The sequence below is a fragment of the Triturus cristatus genome, chromosome 1_2 (assembly GCF_964204655.1).
Source record: "Triturus cristatus chromosome 1_2, aTriCri1.1, whole genome shotgun sequence".
In the NCBI taxonomy this organism is placed as follows: Eukaryota; Metazoa; Chordata; class Amphibia; order Caudata; family Salamandridae; genus Triturus; species Triturus cristatus.
In genome coordinates, this window is record NC_140580.1 from 1,162,664,700 (window position 1) to 1,162,683,108 (window position 18,409).

Here is an 18,409-nt window from a genome sequence, read left to right on the forward strand (position 1 = left end):
CATCAGCAAGTAATTTAATAAACTAGTATTTTATCCCACAGCTCTGCATCAGCGAATAGTTTAATAAACTAGTATTTTATCCCGTAGCACTCTATCAGCAAGTAGTTTAATACACTAGTATTTTATCCCACAGCTCTGCATCAGCAAGTAGTTTAATACACTAGTATTTTATCCCACAGCTCTGCATCAGCAAGTAGTTTAATACGCTAGTATTTTATCCCACAGCGCGGCATCAGCAAGTAGTTTAATGCACTAGTATTTTATCCCACAGCGCGGCATGAGCAAGTAGTTTAATACACTAGTATTTTATCCCACAGCTCTGAATCAGCAAGTAGTTTAATACACTAGTATTTTATCCCACAGCTCTGAATCAGCAAGTAGCTTAATAAACTAGTATTTTATCCCATAGCTCTGCATCAGCAAGTAATTTAATAAACTAGTATTTTATCCCACAGCTCTGCATCAGCGAATAGTTTAATAAACTAGTATTTTATCCCGTAGCACTCTATCAGCAAGTAGTTTAATACACTAGTATTTTCTCCCACAGCGCGGCATGAGCAAGTAGTTTAATACACTAGTATTTTATCCCACAGCTCTGAATCAGCAAGTAGTTTAATACACTAGAATTTTATCCCACAGCTCTGAATCAGCAAGTAGTTTAATACACTAGTATTTTATCCCATAGCTCTGTATCAGCAAGTAGTTTAATACACTAGTATTTTATCCCACAGCTCTGCATCAGCAAGTAGTTTAATCCACTAGTATTAAATCCACTAGTATTTTATCCCACAGCTCTGTATCAGCAAGTAGTTTAATGCACTAGTATTCTATCCCATAGCTCGGCATCAGCAAGTAGTTTAATAAACTAGTATTTTATCCCATAGCTCTGCATCAGCAAGTAGTTTAATATACTAGTATTTTATCCCATAACTCGACATCAGCAAGTAGTTTAATAAACTAGTATTTTATCCCATAGCTCTGCATCAGCTAGTAGTTTAATACACTAGTATTTGATCCCATAGCTTTGTATCAGCAAGTAGTTTACTACACTAGTATTTCATCCCATAGCTCTGTATCAGCAAGTTGTTTAATTAACTAGTATTTTATCCCATAGCTCAGCATCAGCAAGTAGTTTAATAAACTAGTATTCTATCCCATAGCTCGGGATCAGCAAGTAGTTTAATTAACTAGAATTTCATCCCATAGCTCAGCATCAGCAAGTAGTTTAATAAACTAGTATTTTATCGCATAGCTCTGCATCAGCAAGTAGTTTAATACACTAGTATTTTATCCCACAGCTCTGCATCAGCAAGTAGTTTAATAGACTAGTATTTTATCCCATAGCTCTGCATCAGCAAGTAGTTTAATACACTGGTATTTTATCCCATAGCTCGGCATCAGCAAGTAGTTTAATACACTAGTATTTTATCCCATAGCTCTGTATTAGCAAGTAGTTTAATGTACTAGTATTTTATCGCATAGCTCTGCATCAGCAAGTAGTTTAATGCACTAGAATTTTATCCTACAGCGCAGCATCAGCAAGTAGTTTAATGTACAAGTATTAAATACACTAGTATTTTATCCCACAGCTCTGCATCAGCAAGTAGTTTAATACACTAGTATTTTATCCCATAGATCTGCATCAGCAAGTAGTTTAATACACTAGTATTTTATCCCACAGCTCTGCATCAGCAAGTAGTTTAATTAACTAGTATTTCATCCCATAGCTCAGCATCAGCAAGTAGTTTAATAAACTAGTATTTTATCGCATAGCTCTGCATCAGCAAGTAGTTTAATACACTAGTATTTTATCCCACAGCTCTGCATCAGCAAGTAGTTTAATAGACTAGTATTTTATCCCATAGCTCTGCATCAGCAAGTAGTTTAATACACTTGTATTATATCCCATAGCTCGGCATCAGCAAGTAGTTTAATACACTAGTATTTTATCCCATAGCTCTGTATTAGCAAGTAGTTTAATGCACTAGTATTTTATCGCATAGCTCTGCATCAGCAAGTAGTTTAATGAACTAGAATTTTATCCCACAGCGCGGCATCAGCAAGTAGTTTAATGCACTAGTATTAAATACACTAGTATTTTATCCCACAGCTCTGCATCAGCAAGTAGTTTAATACACTAGTATTTTGTCCCATAGATCTGCATCAGCAAGTAGTTTAATACACTAGTATTTTATCCCACAGCTCTGCATCAGCAAGTAGTTTGATCCACTAGTATTTTATCCCATAGCTCTGCATCAGCAAGTAGTTTAATGCACTAGTATTTTATCCCATAGCTCTGCATCAGCAAGTAGTTTAATACACTAGTATTTTATCCCATAGCTCTGCATCAGCAAGTAGTTTAATACACTAGTATTTTATCCCATAGCGCGGCATCAGAAAATACTTTAATACACTAGTATTTTATCGCATAGCTCTGCATCAGCAAGCAGTTTGATGCACTAGTATTTTATCCCATAGCTCTGTATCAGAAAGTAGTTTAATACACTAATATTTTATCCCACAGCGCGGCATCAGCAAGTAGTTTAATGCACTAGTATTAAATACACTAGTATTTTATGCCACAGCTCTGCATCAGCATGTAGTTTAATACACTAGTATTTTATCCCACAGCTCTGCATCAGCAAGTAGTTTAATACACTAGTATTTTATCCCATAGCTCTGTATTAGCAAGTAGTTTAATGCACTAGTATTTTATCGCATAGCTCTGCATCAGCAAGTAGTTTAATGCACTAGAATTTTATCCCACAGCGCGGCATCAGCAAGTAGTTTAATACACTAGTATTTTATCCCATAGCTCTGTATTAGCAAGTAGTTTAATGCACTAGTATTTTATCGCATAGCTATGCATCAGCAAGTAGTTTAATGCACTAGCATTTTATCCCATAGCTCTGCATCAGCAAGTAGTTTAATACACTAGTATTTTATCCCATAGCACTGCATCAGAAAGTAGTTTAACACACCAGTATTTTATCCCATAGCTCTGTATCAGCAAGTAGTTTAATACACTAGTATTTTATCCCACAGCTCTGCATCGGCAAGTAGTTTAATGCACTAGTATTTTATCCCATAGCTCTGTATCACCAAGTAGTTTAATACACTAGTATGTTATCCCACAGCGCGGCATCAGCAAGTAGTTTAATACACTAGTATTTGATCCCACAGACCTGCATCAGCAACTAGTTTATTACACTAGTATTTTATCCCATAGCTCTGTATCAGCAAGTAGTTTAATACACTAGTATTTTATCCCACAGTTCTGCATCAGCAAGTAGTTTAATACACTAGTATTTTATCCCACAGCTCTGCATCAGCAAGTAGTTTAATACACTAGTATTTTATCCCACAGCTCTGCATCAGCAAGTAGTTTAATACACTAGTATTTTATCCCACAGCGCGGCATCAGCAAGTAGTTTAATGCACTAGTATTTTATCCCACAGCGCGGCATCAGCAAGTAGTTTAATACACTAGCATTTTATCCCACAGCTCTGCATCAGCAAGTAGTTTAATACACTAGTATTTTATCCCATAGCTCTGCATCAGCAAGTAGTTTAATGCACTAGTATTTTATCCCATAGCTCTGCATCAGCAAGTAGTTTAATACACTAGTATCTTATCCCATAGCTCTGCATGAGCAAGTAGTTTAATTCACTAGTATTTTATCCCACAGCTCTGAATCAGCAAGTAGTTTAATACACTAGTATTTTATCCCACAGCTCTGAATCAGCAAGTAGCTTAATAAACTAGTATTTTATCCCATAGCTCTGCATCAGCAAGTAATTTAATAAACTAGTATTTTATCCCACAGCTCTGCATCAGCAAGTAGTTTAATACACTAGTATTTTATCCCATAGATCTGCATCAGCAAGTAGTTTAATACACTAGTATTTTATCCAACAGCTCTGCATCAGCAAGTAGTTTAATTAACTAGTATTTCATCTCATAGCTCAGCATCAGCAAGTAGTTTAATAAACTAGTATTTTATCGCATAGCTCTGCATCAGCAAGTAGTTTAATACACTAGTATTTTATCCCACAGCTCTGCATCAGCAAGTAGTTTAATAGACTAGTATTTTATCCCATAGCTCTGCATCAGCAAGTAGTTTAATACACTGGTATTCTATCCCATAGCTCGGCATCAGCAAGTAGTTTAATACACTAGTATTTTATCCCATAGCTCTGTATTAGCAAGTAGTTTAATGCACTAGTATTTTATCCCATAGCTCTGCATCAGCAAGTAGTTTAATATACTAGTATTTTATCCCATAACTCGACATCAGCAAGTAGTTTAATAAACGAGTATTTTATCCCATAGCTCTGCATCAGCTAGTAGTTTAATACACTAGTATTTGATCCCATAGCTTTGTATCAGCAAGTAGTTTAATACACTAGTATTTCATCCCATAGCTCTGTATCAGCAAGTTGTTTAATTAACTAGTATTTTATCCCATAGCTCAGCATCAGCAAGTAGTTTAATAAACTAGTATTCTATCCCATAGCTCGGGATCAGCAAGTAGTTTAATTAACTAGAATTTCATCCCATAGCTCAGCATCAGCAAGTAGTTTAATAAACTAGTATTTTATCGCATAGCTCTGCATCAGCAAGTAGTTTAATACACTAGTATTTTATCCCACAGCTCTGCATCAGCAAGTAGTTTAATAGACTAGTATTTTATCCCATAGCTCTGCATCAGCAAGTAGTTTAATACACTGGTATTTTATCCCATAGCTCGGCATCAGCAAGTAGTTTAATACACTAGTATTTTATCCCATAGCTCTGTATTAGCAAGTAGTTTAATGTACTAGTATTTTATCGCATAGCTCTGCATCAGCACGTAGTTTAATGCACTAGAATTTTATCCTACAGCGCGGCATCAGCAAGTAGTTTAATGTACTAGTATTAAATACACTAGTATTTTATCCCACAGCTCTGCATCAGCAAGTAGTTTAATACACTAGTATTTTATCCAATAGATATGGATGAGCAAGTAGTTTAATACACTAGTATTTTATCCCACAGCTCTGCATCAGCAAGTAGTTTAATTAACTAGTATTTCATCCCATAGCTCAGCATCAGCAAGTAGTTTACTAAACTAGTATTTTATCGCATAGCTCTGCATCAGCAAGTAGTTTAATACACTAGTATTTTATCCCACAGCTCTGCATCAGCAAGTAGTTTAATAGACTAGTATTTTATCCCATAGCTCTGCATCAGCAAGTAGTTTAATACACTTGTATTATATCCCATAGCTCGGCATCAGCGAGTAGTTTAATACACTAGTATTTTATCCCATAGCTCTGTATTAGCAAGTAGTTTAATGCACTAGTATTTTATCGCCTAGCTCTGCATCAGCAAGTAGTTTAACGAACTAGAATTTTATCCCACAGCGCGGCATCAGCAAGTAGTTTAATGCACTAGTATTAAATACACTAGTATTTTATCCCACAGCTCTGCATCAGCAAGTAGTTTAATACACTAGTATTTTATCCCATAGATCTGCATCAGCAAGTAGTTTAATACACTAGTATTTTATCCCACAGCTCTGCGTCAGCAAGTAGTTCAATCCACTAGTATTTTATCCCATAGCTCTGCATCAGCAAGTAGTTTAATGCACTAGTATTTTATCCCATAGCTCTGCATCAGCAAGTAGTTTAATACACTAGTATTTTATCCCATAGCTCTGCATCAGCAAGTAGTTTAATACATTAGTATTTTATCCCATAGCGCAGCATCAGAAAATACTTTAATACACTAGTATTTTATCGCATAGCTCTGCATCAGCAAGTAGTTTGATGCACTAGTATTTTATCCCATAGCTCTGTATCAGAAAGTAGTTTAATACACTAATATTTTATCCCACAGCGCGGCATCAGCAAGTAGTTTAATGCACTAGTATTAAATACACTAGTATTTTATGCCACAGCTCTGCATCAGCATGTAGTTTAATACACTAGTATTTTATCCCACAGCTCTGCATCAGCAAGTAGTTTAATACACTAGTATTTTATCCCATAGCTCTGTATTAGCAAGTAGTTTAATGCACTAGTATTTTATCGCATAGCTCTGCATCTGCAAGTAGTTTAATGCACTAGCATTTTATCCCATGGCTCTGCATCAGCAAGTAGTTTAATACACTAGTATTTTATCCCATAGCACTGCATCAGAAAGTAGTTTAACACACCAGTATTTTATCCCATAGCTCTGTATCAGCAAGTAGTTTAATACACTAGTATTTTATCCCACAGCTCTGCATCGGCAAGTAGTTTAATGCACTAGTATTTTATCCCATAGCTCTGTATCACCAAGTAGTTTAATACACTAGTATTTTATCCCACAGTGCGGCATCAGCAAGTAGTTTAATACACTAGTATTTGATCCCACAGACCTGCATCAGCAAGTAGTTTATTACACTAGTATTTTATCCCATAGCTCTGTATCAGCAAGTAGTTTAATACACTAGTATTTTATCCCACAGCTCTGCACCAGCAAGTAGTTTAATACACTAGTATTTTATCCCACAGCTCTGCATCAGCAAGTAGTTTAATACACTAGTATTTTATCCCACAGCTCTGCATCAGCAAGTAGTTTAATACACTAGTATTTTATCCCACAGCGCGGCATCAGCAAGTAGTTTAATGCACTAGTATTTTATCCCACAGCGCGGCATCAGCAAGTAGTTTAATACACTAGCATTTTATCCCACAGCTCTGCATCAGCAAGTAGTTTAATACACTAGTATTTTATCCCATAGCTCTGCATCAGCAAGTAGTTTAATGCACTAGTATTTTATCCCATAGCTCTGCATCAGCAAGTAGTTTAATACACTAGTATCTTATCCCATAGCTCTGCATGAGCAAGTAGTTTAATACACTAGTATTTTATCCCACAGCTCTGAATCAGCAAGTAGTTTAATACACTAGTATTTTATCCCACAGCTCTGAATCAGCAAGTAGCTTAATAAACTAGTATTTTATCCCATAGCTCTGCATCAGCAAGTAATTTAATAAACTAGTATTTTATCCCACAGCTCTGCATCAGCAAGTAGTTTAATACACTAGTATTTTATCCCATAGATCTGCATCAGCAAGTAGTTTAATACACTAGTATTTTATCCCACAGCTCTGCATCAGCAAGTAGTTTAATTAACTAGTATTTCATCCCATAGCTCAGCATCAGCAAGTAGTTTAATAAACTAGTATTTTATCGCATAGCTCTGCATCAGCAAGTAGTTTAATACACTAGTATTTTATCCCACAGCTCTGCATCAGCAAGTAGTTTAATAGACTAGTATTTTATCCCATAGCTCTGCATCAGCAAGTAGTTTAATACACTGGTATTCTATCCCATAGCTCGGCATCAGCAAGTAGTTTAATACACTAGTATTTTATCCCATAGCTCTGTATTAGCAAGTAGTTTAATGCACTAGTATTTTATCCCATAGCTCTGCATCAGCAAGTAGTTTAATATACTAGTATTTTATCCCATAACTCGACATCAGCAAGTAGTTTAATAAACTAGTATTTTATCCCATAGCTCTGCATCAGCTAGTAGTTTAATACACTAGTATTTGATCCCATAGCTTTGTATCAGCAAGTAGTTTAATACACTAGTATTTCATCCCATAGCTCTGTATCAGCAAGTTGTTTAATTAACTAGTATTTTATCCCATAGCTCAGCATCAGCAAGTAGTTTAATAAACTAGTATTCTATCCCATAGCTCGGGATCAGCAAGTAGTTTAATTAACTAGAATTTCATCCCATAGCTCAGCATCAGCAAGTAGTTTAATAAACTAGTATTTTATCGCATAGCTCTGCATCAGCAAGTAGTTTAATACACTAGTATTTTATCCCACAGCTCTGCATCAGCAAGTAGTTTAATAGACTAGTATTTTATCCCATAGCTCTGCATCAGCAAGTAGTTTAATACACTGGTATTTTATCCCATAGCTCGGCATCAGCAAGTAGTTTAATACACTAGTATTTTATCCCATAGCTCTGTATTAGCAAGTAGTTTAATGTACTAGTATTTTATCGCATAGCTCTGCATCAGCAAGTAGTTTAATGCACTAGAATTTTATCCTACAGCGCGGCATCAGCAAGTAGTTTAATGTACTAGTATTAAATACACTAGTATTTTATCCCACAGCTCTGCATCAGCAAGTAGTTTAATACACTAGTATTTTATCCCATAGATCTGCATCAGCAAGTAGTTTAATACACTAGTATTTTATCCCACAGCTCTGCATCAGCAAGTAGTTTAATTAACTAGTATTTCATCCTATAGCTCAGCATCAGCAAGTAGTTTAATAAACTAGTATTTTATCGCATAGCTCTGCATCAGCAAGTAGTTTAATACACTAGTATTTTATCCCACAGCTCTGCATCAGCAAGTAGTTTAATAGACTAGTATTTTATCCCATAGCTCTGCATCAGCAAGTAGTTTAATACACTTGTATTATATCCCATAGCTCGGCATCAGCAAGTAGTTTAATACACTAGTATTTTATCCCATAGCTCTGTATTAGCAAGTAGTTTAATGCACTAGTATTTTATCGCATAGCTCTGCATCAGCAAGTAGTTTAATGAACTAGAATTTTATCCCACAGCGCGGCATCAGCAAGTAGTTTAATGCACTAGTATTAAATACACTAGTATTTTATCCCACAGCTCTGCATCAGCAAGTAGTTTAATACACTAGTATTTTATCCCATAGATCTGCATCAGCAAGTAGTTTAATACACTAGTATTTTATCCCACAGCTCTGCATCAGCAAGTAGTTTAATCAACTAGTATTTTATCCCATAGCTCTGCATCAGCAAGTAGTTTAATGCACTAGTATTTTATCCCATAGCTCTGCGTCAGCAAGTAGTTTAATACATTAGTATTTTATCCCATAGCTCTGCATCAGCAAGTAGTTTAATACACTAGTATTTTATCCCATAGCGCGGCATCAGAAAATACTTTAATACACTAGTATTTTATCGCATAGCTCTGCATCAGCAAGTAGTTTGATGCACTAGTATTTTATCCCATAGCTCTGTATCAGAAAGTAGTTTAATACACTAATATTTTATCCCATAGCGTGGCATCAGCAAGTAGTTTAATGCACTAGTATTAAATACACTAGTATTTTATGCCATAGCTCTGCATCAGCATGTAGTTTAATACACTAGTATTTTATCCCACAGCTCTGCATCAGCAAGTAGTTTAATACACTAGTATTTTATCCCATAGCTCTGTATTAGCAAGTAGTTTAATGCACTAGTATTTTATCGCATAGCTCTGCATCAGCAAGTTGTTTAATGCACTAGAATTTTATCCCACAGCGCGGCATCAGCAAGTAGTTTAATACACTAGTATTTTATCCCATAGCTCTGTATTAGCAAGTAGTTTAATGCACTAGTATTTTATCGCATAGCTCTGCATCAGCAAGTAGTTTAATGCACTAGCATTTTATCCCATAGCTCTGCATCAGCAAGTAGTTTAATACACTAGTATTTTATCCCATAGCACTGCATCAGAAAGTAGTTTAACACACCAGTATTTTATCCCATAGCTCTGTATCAGCAAGTAGTTTAATACACTAGTATTTTATCCCACAGCTCTGCATCGGCAAGTAGTTTAATGCACTAGTATTTTATCCCATAGCTCTGTATCACCAAGTAGTTTAATACACTAGTATTTTATCCCACAGCGCGGCATCAGCAAGTAGTTTAATACACTAGTATTTGATCCCACAGACCTGCATCAGCAAGTAGTTTATTACACTAGTATTTTATCCCATAGCTCTGTATCAGCAAGTAGTTTAATACACTAGTATTTTATCCCACAGCTCTGCATCAGCAAGTAGTTTAATACACTAGTATTTTATCCCACAGCTCTGCATCAGCAAGTAGTTTAATACACTAGTATTTTAAACCACAGCTCTGCATCAGCAAGTAGTTTAATACACTAGTATTTTATCCCACAGCGCGGCATCAGCAAGTAGTTTAATGCACTAGTATTTTATCCCACAGCGCGGCATCAGCAAGTAGTTTAATACACTAGCATTTTATCCCACAGCTCTGCATCAGCAAGTAGTTTAATACACTAGTATTTTATCCCATAGCTCTGCATCAGCAAGTAGTTTAATGCACTAGTATTTTATCCCATAGCTCTGCATCAGCAAGTAGTTTAATACACTAGTATCTTATCCCATAGCTCTGCATGAGCAAGTAGTTTAATACACTAGTATTTTATCCCACAGCTCTGAATCAGCAAGTAGTTTAATACACTGGTATTTTATCCCACAGCTCTGAATCAGCAAGTAGCTTAATAAACTAGTATTTTATCCCATAGCTCTGCATCAGCAAGTAATTTAATAAACTAGTATGTTATCCCACAGCTCTGCATCAGCAAGTAGTTTAATACACTAGTATTTTATCCCATAGATCTGCATCAGCAAGTAGTTTACTACACTAGTATTTTATCCCACAGCTCTGCATCAGCAAGTAGTTTAATTAACTAGTATTTCATCCCATAGCTCAGCATCAGCAAGTAGTTTAATGCACTAGTATTTTATCGCATAGCTCTGCATCAGCAAGTAGTTTAATACACTAGTATTTTATCCCACAGCTCTGCATCAGCAAGTAGTTTAATAGACTAGTATTTTATCCCATAGCTCTGCATCAGCAAGTAGTTTAATACACTGGTATTCTATCCCATAGCTCGGCATCAGCAAGTAGTTTAATACACTAGTATTTTATCCCATAGCTCTGTATTAGCAAGTAGTTTAATGCACTAGTATTTTATCGCATAGCTCTGCATCAGCAAGTAGTTTAATGCACTAGAATTTTATCCCACAGCGCGGCATCAGCAAGTAGTTTAATGCACTAGTATTAAATACACTAGTATTTTATCCCATAGATCTGCATCAGCAAGTAGTTTAATACACTAGTATTTTATCCCACAGCTCTGCATCAGCAAGTAGTTTAATCCACTAGTATTTTATCCCATAGCTCTGCATCAGCAAATAGTTTAATGCACTAGTATTTTATCCCATAGCTCTGCATCAGCAAGTAGTTTAATACACTAGTATTTTATCCCATAGCTCCTCATCAGCAAGTAGTTTAATACACTAGTATTTTATCCCATAGCTCCTCATCAGCAAGTAGTTTAATACACTAGTATTTTATCCCATAGCACGGCATCAGAAAATACTTTAATACACTAGTATTTTATCGCATAGCTCTGCATCAGCAAGTAGTTTGATGCACTAGTATTTTATCGCATAGCTCTGCATCAGCAAGTAGTTTAATGGACTAGAATTTTATCCCACAGCGCGGCATCAGCAAGTAGTTTAATACACTAGTATTTTATCCCATAGCTCTGCATCAGCAAATAGTTTAATGCACTAGTATTTTATCCCATAGCTCTGCATCAGCAAGTAGTTTAATACACTAGTATTTTATCCCATAGCTCCTCATCAGCAAGTAGTTTAATACACTAGTATTTTATCCCATAGCACGGCATCAGAAAATACTTTAATACACTAGTATTTTATCGCATAGCTCTGCATCAGCAAGTAGTTTGATGCACTAGTATTTTATCCCATAGCTTTGTATCAGAAAGTAGTTTAATACACTAATATTTTATCCCACAGCGCGGCATCAGCAAGTAGTTTAATGCACTAGTATTAAATACACTAGTATTTTATGCCACAGCTCTGCATCAGCATGTAGTTTAATACACTAGTATTTTATCCCACAGCTCTGCATCAGCAAGTAGTTTAATGCACTAGCATTTTATCCCATAGCTCTGCATTAGCAAGTAGTTTAATACACTAGTATTTTATCCCATAGCACTGCATCAGAAAGTAGTTTAACACACCAGTATTTTATCCCATAGCACTGTATCAGCACGTAGTTTAATACACTAGTATTTTATCCCACAGCTCTGCATCGGCAACTAGTTTAATGCACTAGTATTTTATCCCATAGCTCTGTATCACCAAGTAGTTTAATACACTAGTATTTTATCCCACAGCGCGGCATCAGCAAGTAGTTTAATACACTAGTATTTTATCCCACAGACCTGCATCAGCGAGTAGTTTATTACACTAGTATTTTATCCCATAGCTCTGTATCAGCAAGTAGTTTAATACACTAGTATTTTATCCCACAGCTCTGTATCAGCAAGTAGTTTAATACACTAGTATTTTATCCCACAGCTCTGCATCAGCAAGTAGTTTAATACACTAGTATTATATCCCACAGCTTTGCATCAGCAAGTAGTTTAATGCACTAGCATTTTATCCCATAGCTCTGCATTAGCAAGTAGTTTAATACACTAGTATTTTATCCCATAGCACTGCATCAGAAAGTAGTTTAACACACCAGTATTTTATCCCATAGCTCTGTATCAGCACGTAGTTTAATACACTAGTATTTTATCCCACAGCTCTGCATCGGCAACTAGTTTAATGCACTAGTATTTTATCCCATAGCTCTGTATCACCAAGTAGTTTAATACACTAGTATTTTATCCCACAGCGCGGCATCAGCAAGTAGTTTAATACACTAGTATTTTATCCCACAGACCTGCATCAGCGAGTAGTTTATTACACTAGTATTTTATCCCATAGCTCTGTATCAGCAAGTAGTTTAATACACTAGTATTTTATCCCACAGCTCTGTATCAGCAAGTAGTTTAATACACTAGTATTTTATCCCACAGCTCTGCATCAGCAAGTACTTTAATACACTAGTATTTTATCCCACAGCTTTGCATCAGCAAGTAGTTTAATACGCTAGTATTTTATCCCACAGCGCGGCATCAGCAAGTAGTTTAATGCACTAGTATTTTATCCCACAGCGCGGCATCAGCAAGTAGTTTAATACACTAGCATTTTATCCCATAGCTCTGCATCAGCAAGTAGTTTAATGCACTAGTATTTTATCCCATAGCTCTGCATCAGCAAGTAGTTTAATACACTAGTATCTTATCCCATAGCTCTGCATCAGCAAGTAATTTAATAAACTAGTATTTTATCCCACAGCTCTGCATCAGCGAATAGTTTAATAAACTAGTATTTTATCCCGTAGCACTCTATCAGCAAGTAGTTTAATACACTAGTATTTTATCCCACAGCTCTGCATCAGCAAGTAGTTTAATACACTAGTATTTTATCCCACAGCTCTGCATCAGCAAGTAGTTTAATACGCTAGTATTTTATCCCACAGCGCGGCATCAGCAAGTAGTTTAATGCACTAGTATTTTATCCCACAGCGCGGCATGAGCAAGTAGTTTAATACACTAGTATTTTATCCCACAGCTCTGAATCAGCAAGTAGTTTAATACACTAGTATTTTATCCCACAGCTCTGAATCAGCAAGTAGCTTAATAAACTAGTATTTTATCCCACAGCTCTGCATCAGCGAATAGTTTAATAAACTAGTATTTTATCCCGTAGCACTCTATCAGCAAGTAGTTTAATACACTAGTATTTTATCCCACAGCGCTGCATCAGCAAGTAGTTTAATACACTAGTATTTTATCCCATAGCGCGGCATCAGCAAGTAGTTTAATACACAAGTATTTTATCCCACAGCTCTGCATCAGCAAGTAGTTTAATACACTAGTATTTTATCCCACAGCGCTGCATCAGCAAGTAGTTTAATACACTAGTATTTTATCCCATAGCGCGGCATCAGCAAGTAGTTTAATACACTAGTATTTTATCCCATAGCTCGGCATCAGCAAGTAGTTTAATACACTAGTATTTTATCCCATATCTAGAGACCAGGGGCTAATACCACTGTCATCTTCCCTCACAGCTGTACACCATGAACAACAGAGGCTTCTTGTTGGATAACCTGGTCCGTCTACGCACTTCCACACACGATGCAAGAAAGGCAGAAAGGACCACTTACGTAAAATGGTGCTCCTCACCCAGCATCACTCCATCCTGGGACATCCGCAGCCGGAAGGGGATGTCACTCTGCACAGCACAAGGGACCTGCAGTGGCTGTAGATGGAAGCCATGGAGGCTGCTGGGCATGGTGACCAGAGGCAGCTCTGTGTGCAAAAAGGGCAAGTTGTGAGATGGGAAGAGGCGAGGTAAAGTAATAGCAATGACAGGGCTACACAGAGTAAAAGAGAGATGCCAAAGAGATGGGTAGACAAAGGGAAAGAAGGAAGACACCAACGGGATGGGTAGAAAGAGGAAAAGAAGAGATACCAGAAGGGATACCAACGAGATGGGTCGATAGAGGGAAAGAAGAGAGATGCCAACGTGAAGGTAGACAAAGAGAAAGAAGACCGACCAACGAGATGGGTAGACAGAGGGAAAGAAGAGAGATACCAACACGATGGGTAGACAGAGGCAAAGAAGGGATGCCAACGAGATGGATGGGCAAAGGGAAAGAAGAGAGATACCAATGCGATAGGTAGACAGAGGAAAAGAAGGGAAACCAACGAGATGGGTAGACAGAGGGAAAGAGGGGATGCCAACGAGATGTGTAGACAGACGGAAAGAAAAGGCAGGGGCAGATGTTGGCTCCCCCTTTTTTTGCTTGCCTCTCATACCACTACAGATGTGATCATACACAAGTCACAGTCATGCACCACAGTTATCCATCCAGCATACTCATGTAAGAGCAGCCCATAATGGTGACTCACACAGCACGTTACAGATAACCCAGTCGCTAGTAATATTTTGTACCCTGGTCAAATATACCATTTTAATATTAATTGTGCAACGCACAAACCCTTTTTGTTCAAGTCTCAACATTTTTAACTCTGCAAGCCCTGAGAGCATGTTGCAGCATGAAGTTATGGCTCTCATACATCCTCTCTTTTAGTGTTTCTTCCTCAAGCCGCCATCTTGTGCTGGAGTTCGTTCTCATCAGTGCTATCCCTGAAAAGGCCTGAAAGCTCCTACAGGTGAAACCTTCTGCTTTGTGCCAGTAAAAGATTCCTTTCTGACTGACGAGAATGGAATATGCCAAGAGTCCGCTGAACATTATCAAGGGCTGACCACAGAGTGTAGGTCTGACTAGTAAAATAACAGAAGGACAGCAAACAACATCTGCAAACACCACAGGATGGACAGTCTGCTAGAAATACAATGATTCCTCAGCTCAGCAGTCTTCATTTCATTAATTCACAGACACAATTCACATGACTGGATTTCATGAACCTGTTGAGGTGAGGCTCACCTGGGATGGCGCTGGAGTAAGCCACGCTGGAGAGGCGCTGGAAGGCGTGCCCACCTCGGTCAGTGCCTGCCACCTTCAGGTAAAAGCTGTCCTTGGGTGAGTGGAACTGGGACGCAGACCACAGCTGCTGGGACCCGCCCTGGGTGAAGCGCTCGGTTGGCACAGACAAGAGGGTCTGGGCAGAACCATCAAGGAGCTGCAGGTTCTCCAGCTGCCCAGGGGGTGGCAGGCCAGTGCAGTTTATCAGTGCAGAGATGGGGACACCTGCAGAGGGAAGGAATGCACATCAACCAAGGAGAGGATGCAGAAGGCTGGCATGTGAGAAAGGATCACCAATACCGGGGAAAGAGAGGGAGAGAGATATCAAAGGGAGAACCAATGGACATGAGAGAACAGATTTGAGAAGAACGTATCTCAGAATAGCGAATGACCCCCCACCCCTACTGGTCCAGAGGCTCAGGGTGTATGTTAGGGGTCTTTGGGGGTCCCACAGAGCTCCTCACTGTCTCCAATATTGTTGAATGTCTATTCCAAACCTCTCACCCGGTTTTTCACTTCAAGGCTGTCTTGCGGTGTCAGAGACACTCATTTGAATATCTGGTTTGATAGATCAGCCCTCAGTTCCACCACTAATTTTATATGGGTTCTTAAAGGGAATTTAAGCTTGAGGTCCCCAAATTTCCTCAAATTAAATGCTATTAAGACCAACATTCTGGTGGTCAGGAACATCTTAGATCATTGCCATCATACCGTCTAGCCCGCGTCCCACCTGCCCCCCTCTTCAACAGCTGATTTATCACTAGGGAGTCACTTCGGACGACCATCTCTCCATCAAATCTCAGGTCAATGTTGTCTCATTAGCCAAATGATATTGTCTCAAATGTCCCATTCCTGCCCGAGGAATATTAGGCACCAGGGGTTTCTGCCTGTATCCTACCCAGAATGACTGTTGTTACATCTTATATCCTGGTCTCTCAGAAGAAGCCTTACATTGGCTGCAGGGGACAAAGAACTGAGGACTTAGAACAGGAGCTCCTCTTGAAGGATCATGTCCCAAGCCTGGATCCTACCCCACAGGCTCCCAGTTAGGCAAAGAGTTTATTTAAAGCGCTGAGAAATCATGTCTAAGGCAACGGTTCAGTCACTACTCGACAGATGGAAGCCTTTGCTACAAATGCAACATACTCCTGACTGTACCCAAAATTATTAGAGCAAGGCTTGGTGGGCATTCGCTCCGTTCTTTGGGCCTCAACTCTGGAATAACCCCCTCTCTGCCTCAAGACTAGAACTCCCATTTGGCTATTAACCCCTTGTGTGCTTATGACGAGCCCAGCTTGTCATGAGGCACAGTGGAGCTGTGCTCATGACGAGCTGGGCTCATCATAACGGTTGCGCTCCGCCCTCGCGCGATTGATTCCCCGCCTGTGCGGGAGAATCAATTAGTGGGCGGAGTCGGGACGAGCGCAGCTCGTCATGAGCACAGCTCCACTGTGCCTCATGACGAGCTGGGCTCGTCACGAGCACAGTGCCGCCACGCACCCACCCCCCCCTGCCCCACGCCGCGTGAGAATTACCCCCGCGACGTAGGGGTTAAGAAACTTTGAAAGCCACCTTATTTGGCTAAACCTCTAGTCCTCCTCCTGTGTCTGATTATAGAGTCTCTTCTCGTCAAGTGTAAAACGTAATCTACAGTCCATGATCTCAGGATCCTTTAGCACCAAGACACCCCACTGAAGGAAAGTGCCACTTTTTGTATGACTGCCCCCACTTTTTGCCTAATGTTGATGTAATTTGACTGATTGTGCCCTGGGTTCCTGCCAATCAGGTACCCAGGGCCTATGTTTTTCCCCAAAAACTGTACTGTTGTAAAATCCAATTGGCAACTCTCTGGCCACATGTAAGTCCCTTGTAAAACGTACCATAGGTACCAAGGGCACTGTGGCCAGGGAAGGCCTCCAAAGGCTGCAGCAATGTTTGTGCCACCCTTAGAGGTCCTGTACCATTACACTCACATACTGCCCTTGCAGGCTGCATGTTTTGGTGCAGAGCAAAGTGAAGAGTTGACATGGCACACATCCTTGTGTGCCATGCCTACAACCCACTGCCCTGGCATAGGTCAGTCACCCCTCTAGCTGGGTGCACTATATTAGTGGTGAGGGTACAGGTGCATAAGCCCTGTACCCCTACAGTGTCTAAGTCCATTCTTAGACATTGTAAGTGCAGTGCTGTCATTAAGAGTATATGGTGCTGGGAGTCTGCCATTATGAACTCCACAATACCATAATGGCTTTACTGAAAACTGGAAAGTTTGGTATTAAACTTCGCAGCCCATTAAACCCAGAGTGAGCCTGTGTGGGATTTAATGAAAAATGCATTCAGAGGGCATCTTAGAGATGCCCCCTGAAAAACGACCTAACTCTAGTGTCCTGGCTGAGTGGCTGCTCACCAGCTGCCACCACCAGACATGTTCTGGACCCCTGGGTTGAGAGCCTGCTGCTCTCGGGGTCCTGAGAAAAAGCACATCCGGGGACGAGGTGCCAATCCTCCTCCCCCAGGATGGGCAGGGTCCACGAAGGAGAAGCTTCAAAGGCTTGCCGCCTTTGTGAGCTACCCCAGCCATTTGCTGCTCCCAGCAATTGGTTCCCACCGGTTCTGACCCCCACTTTGGGTTGGAGAATCGATGGGAAAAGTTAGGAGGGGAGATGTGCCTACCTTTGTGAACACCACTCCTCAGGTGGATGAGGCGAGGTGAAGCACAACTCTCAGTCCCTGCCATCTTGAAGAAGGAGGGACCCAGCAACCAGAGTGAGGCGTAAGCCTCCCTCCCACTGGAGGTTGGCATAAAGGGGGTGTACCCACCCCAAGTAAGGGACCCATTGGTCCCAACCTGTACCTTCCTGTAACGCCTCTAAATTTAGTATTTAGGACAACCCTGAACCTTGCCTCCTCAGACAAGAAGAAGAAGGACCGAAGAGCTGTGCTGAAGAAGAAGAGGAGAACACCAACTGACTTGGCCCCAGCCCTACTGGCCTGTTCCGACCTCGACCTGCTCCAGAAAAATCCTGCTGTGTCCTGCAGCCAGCAGCCCCCAAGAACCCGGAGGACCTGCCCTGCCCTGCCTTCCCAAACCAGACTTTTTCTCCCACGAGCTCTAGATTTGCTCAACCACAGACTCTGGCCAAATATGCAAGTC

General features: G+C 39.6%; 1 protein-coding gene across 1 annotated transcript in view; it reads right to left on the minus strand.

The window, feature by feature from the left end:
• Positions 1 to 18,409, minus strand: part of HMCN2 (hemicentin 2) — a 769,579-nt gene that overhangs the window by 646,894 nt on the left and 104,276 nt on the right. Inside the window, exons 8-9 of the mRNA XM_085613971.1 lie at positions 15,217 to 15,480; positions 13,930 to 14,074 (exon numbers count right to left, since the gene is read on the minus strand). Coding sequence (XP_085470097.1) covers positions 13,930 to 14,074; positions 15,217 to 15,480 — 409 coding nt within the window. The remainder of the gene's footprint in view (positions 1 to 13,929; positions 14,075 to 15,216; positions 15,481 to 18,409) is intronic.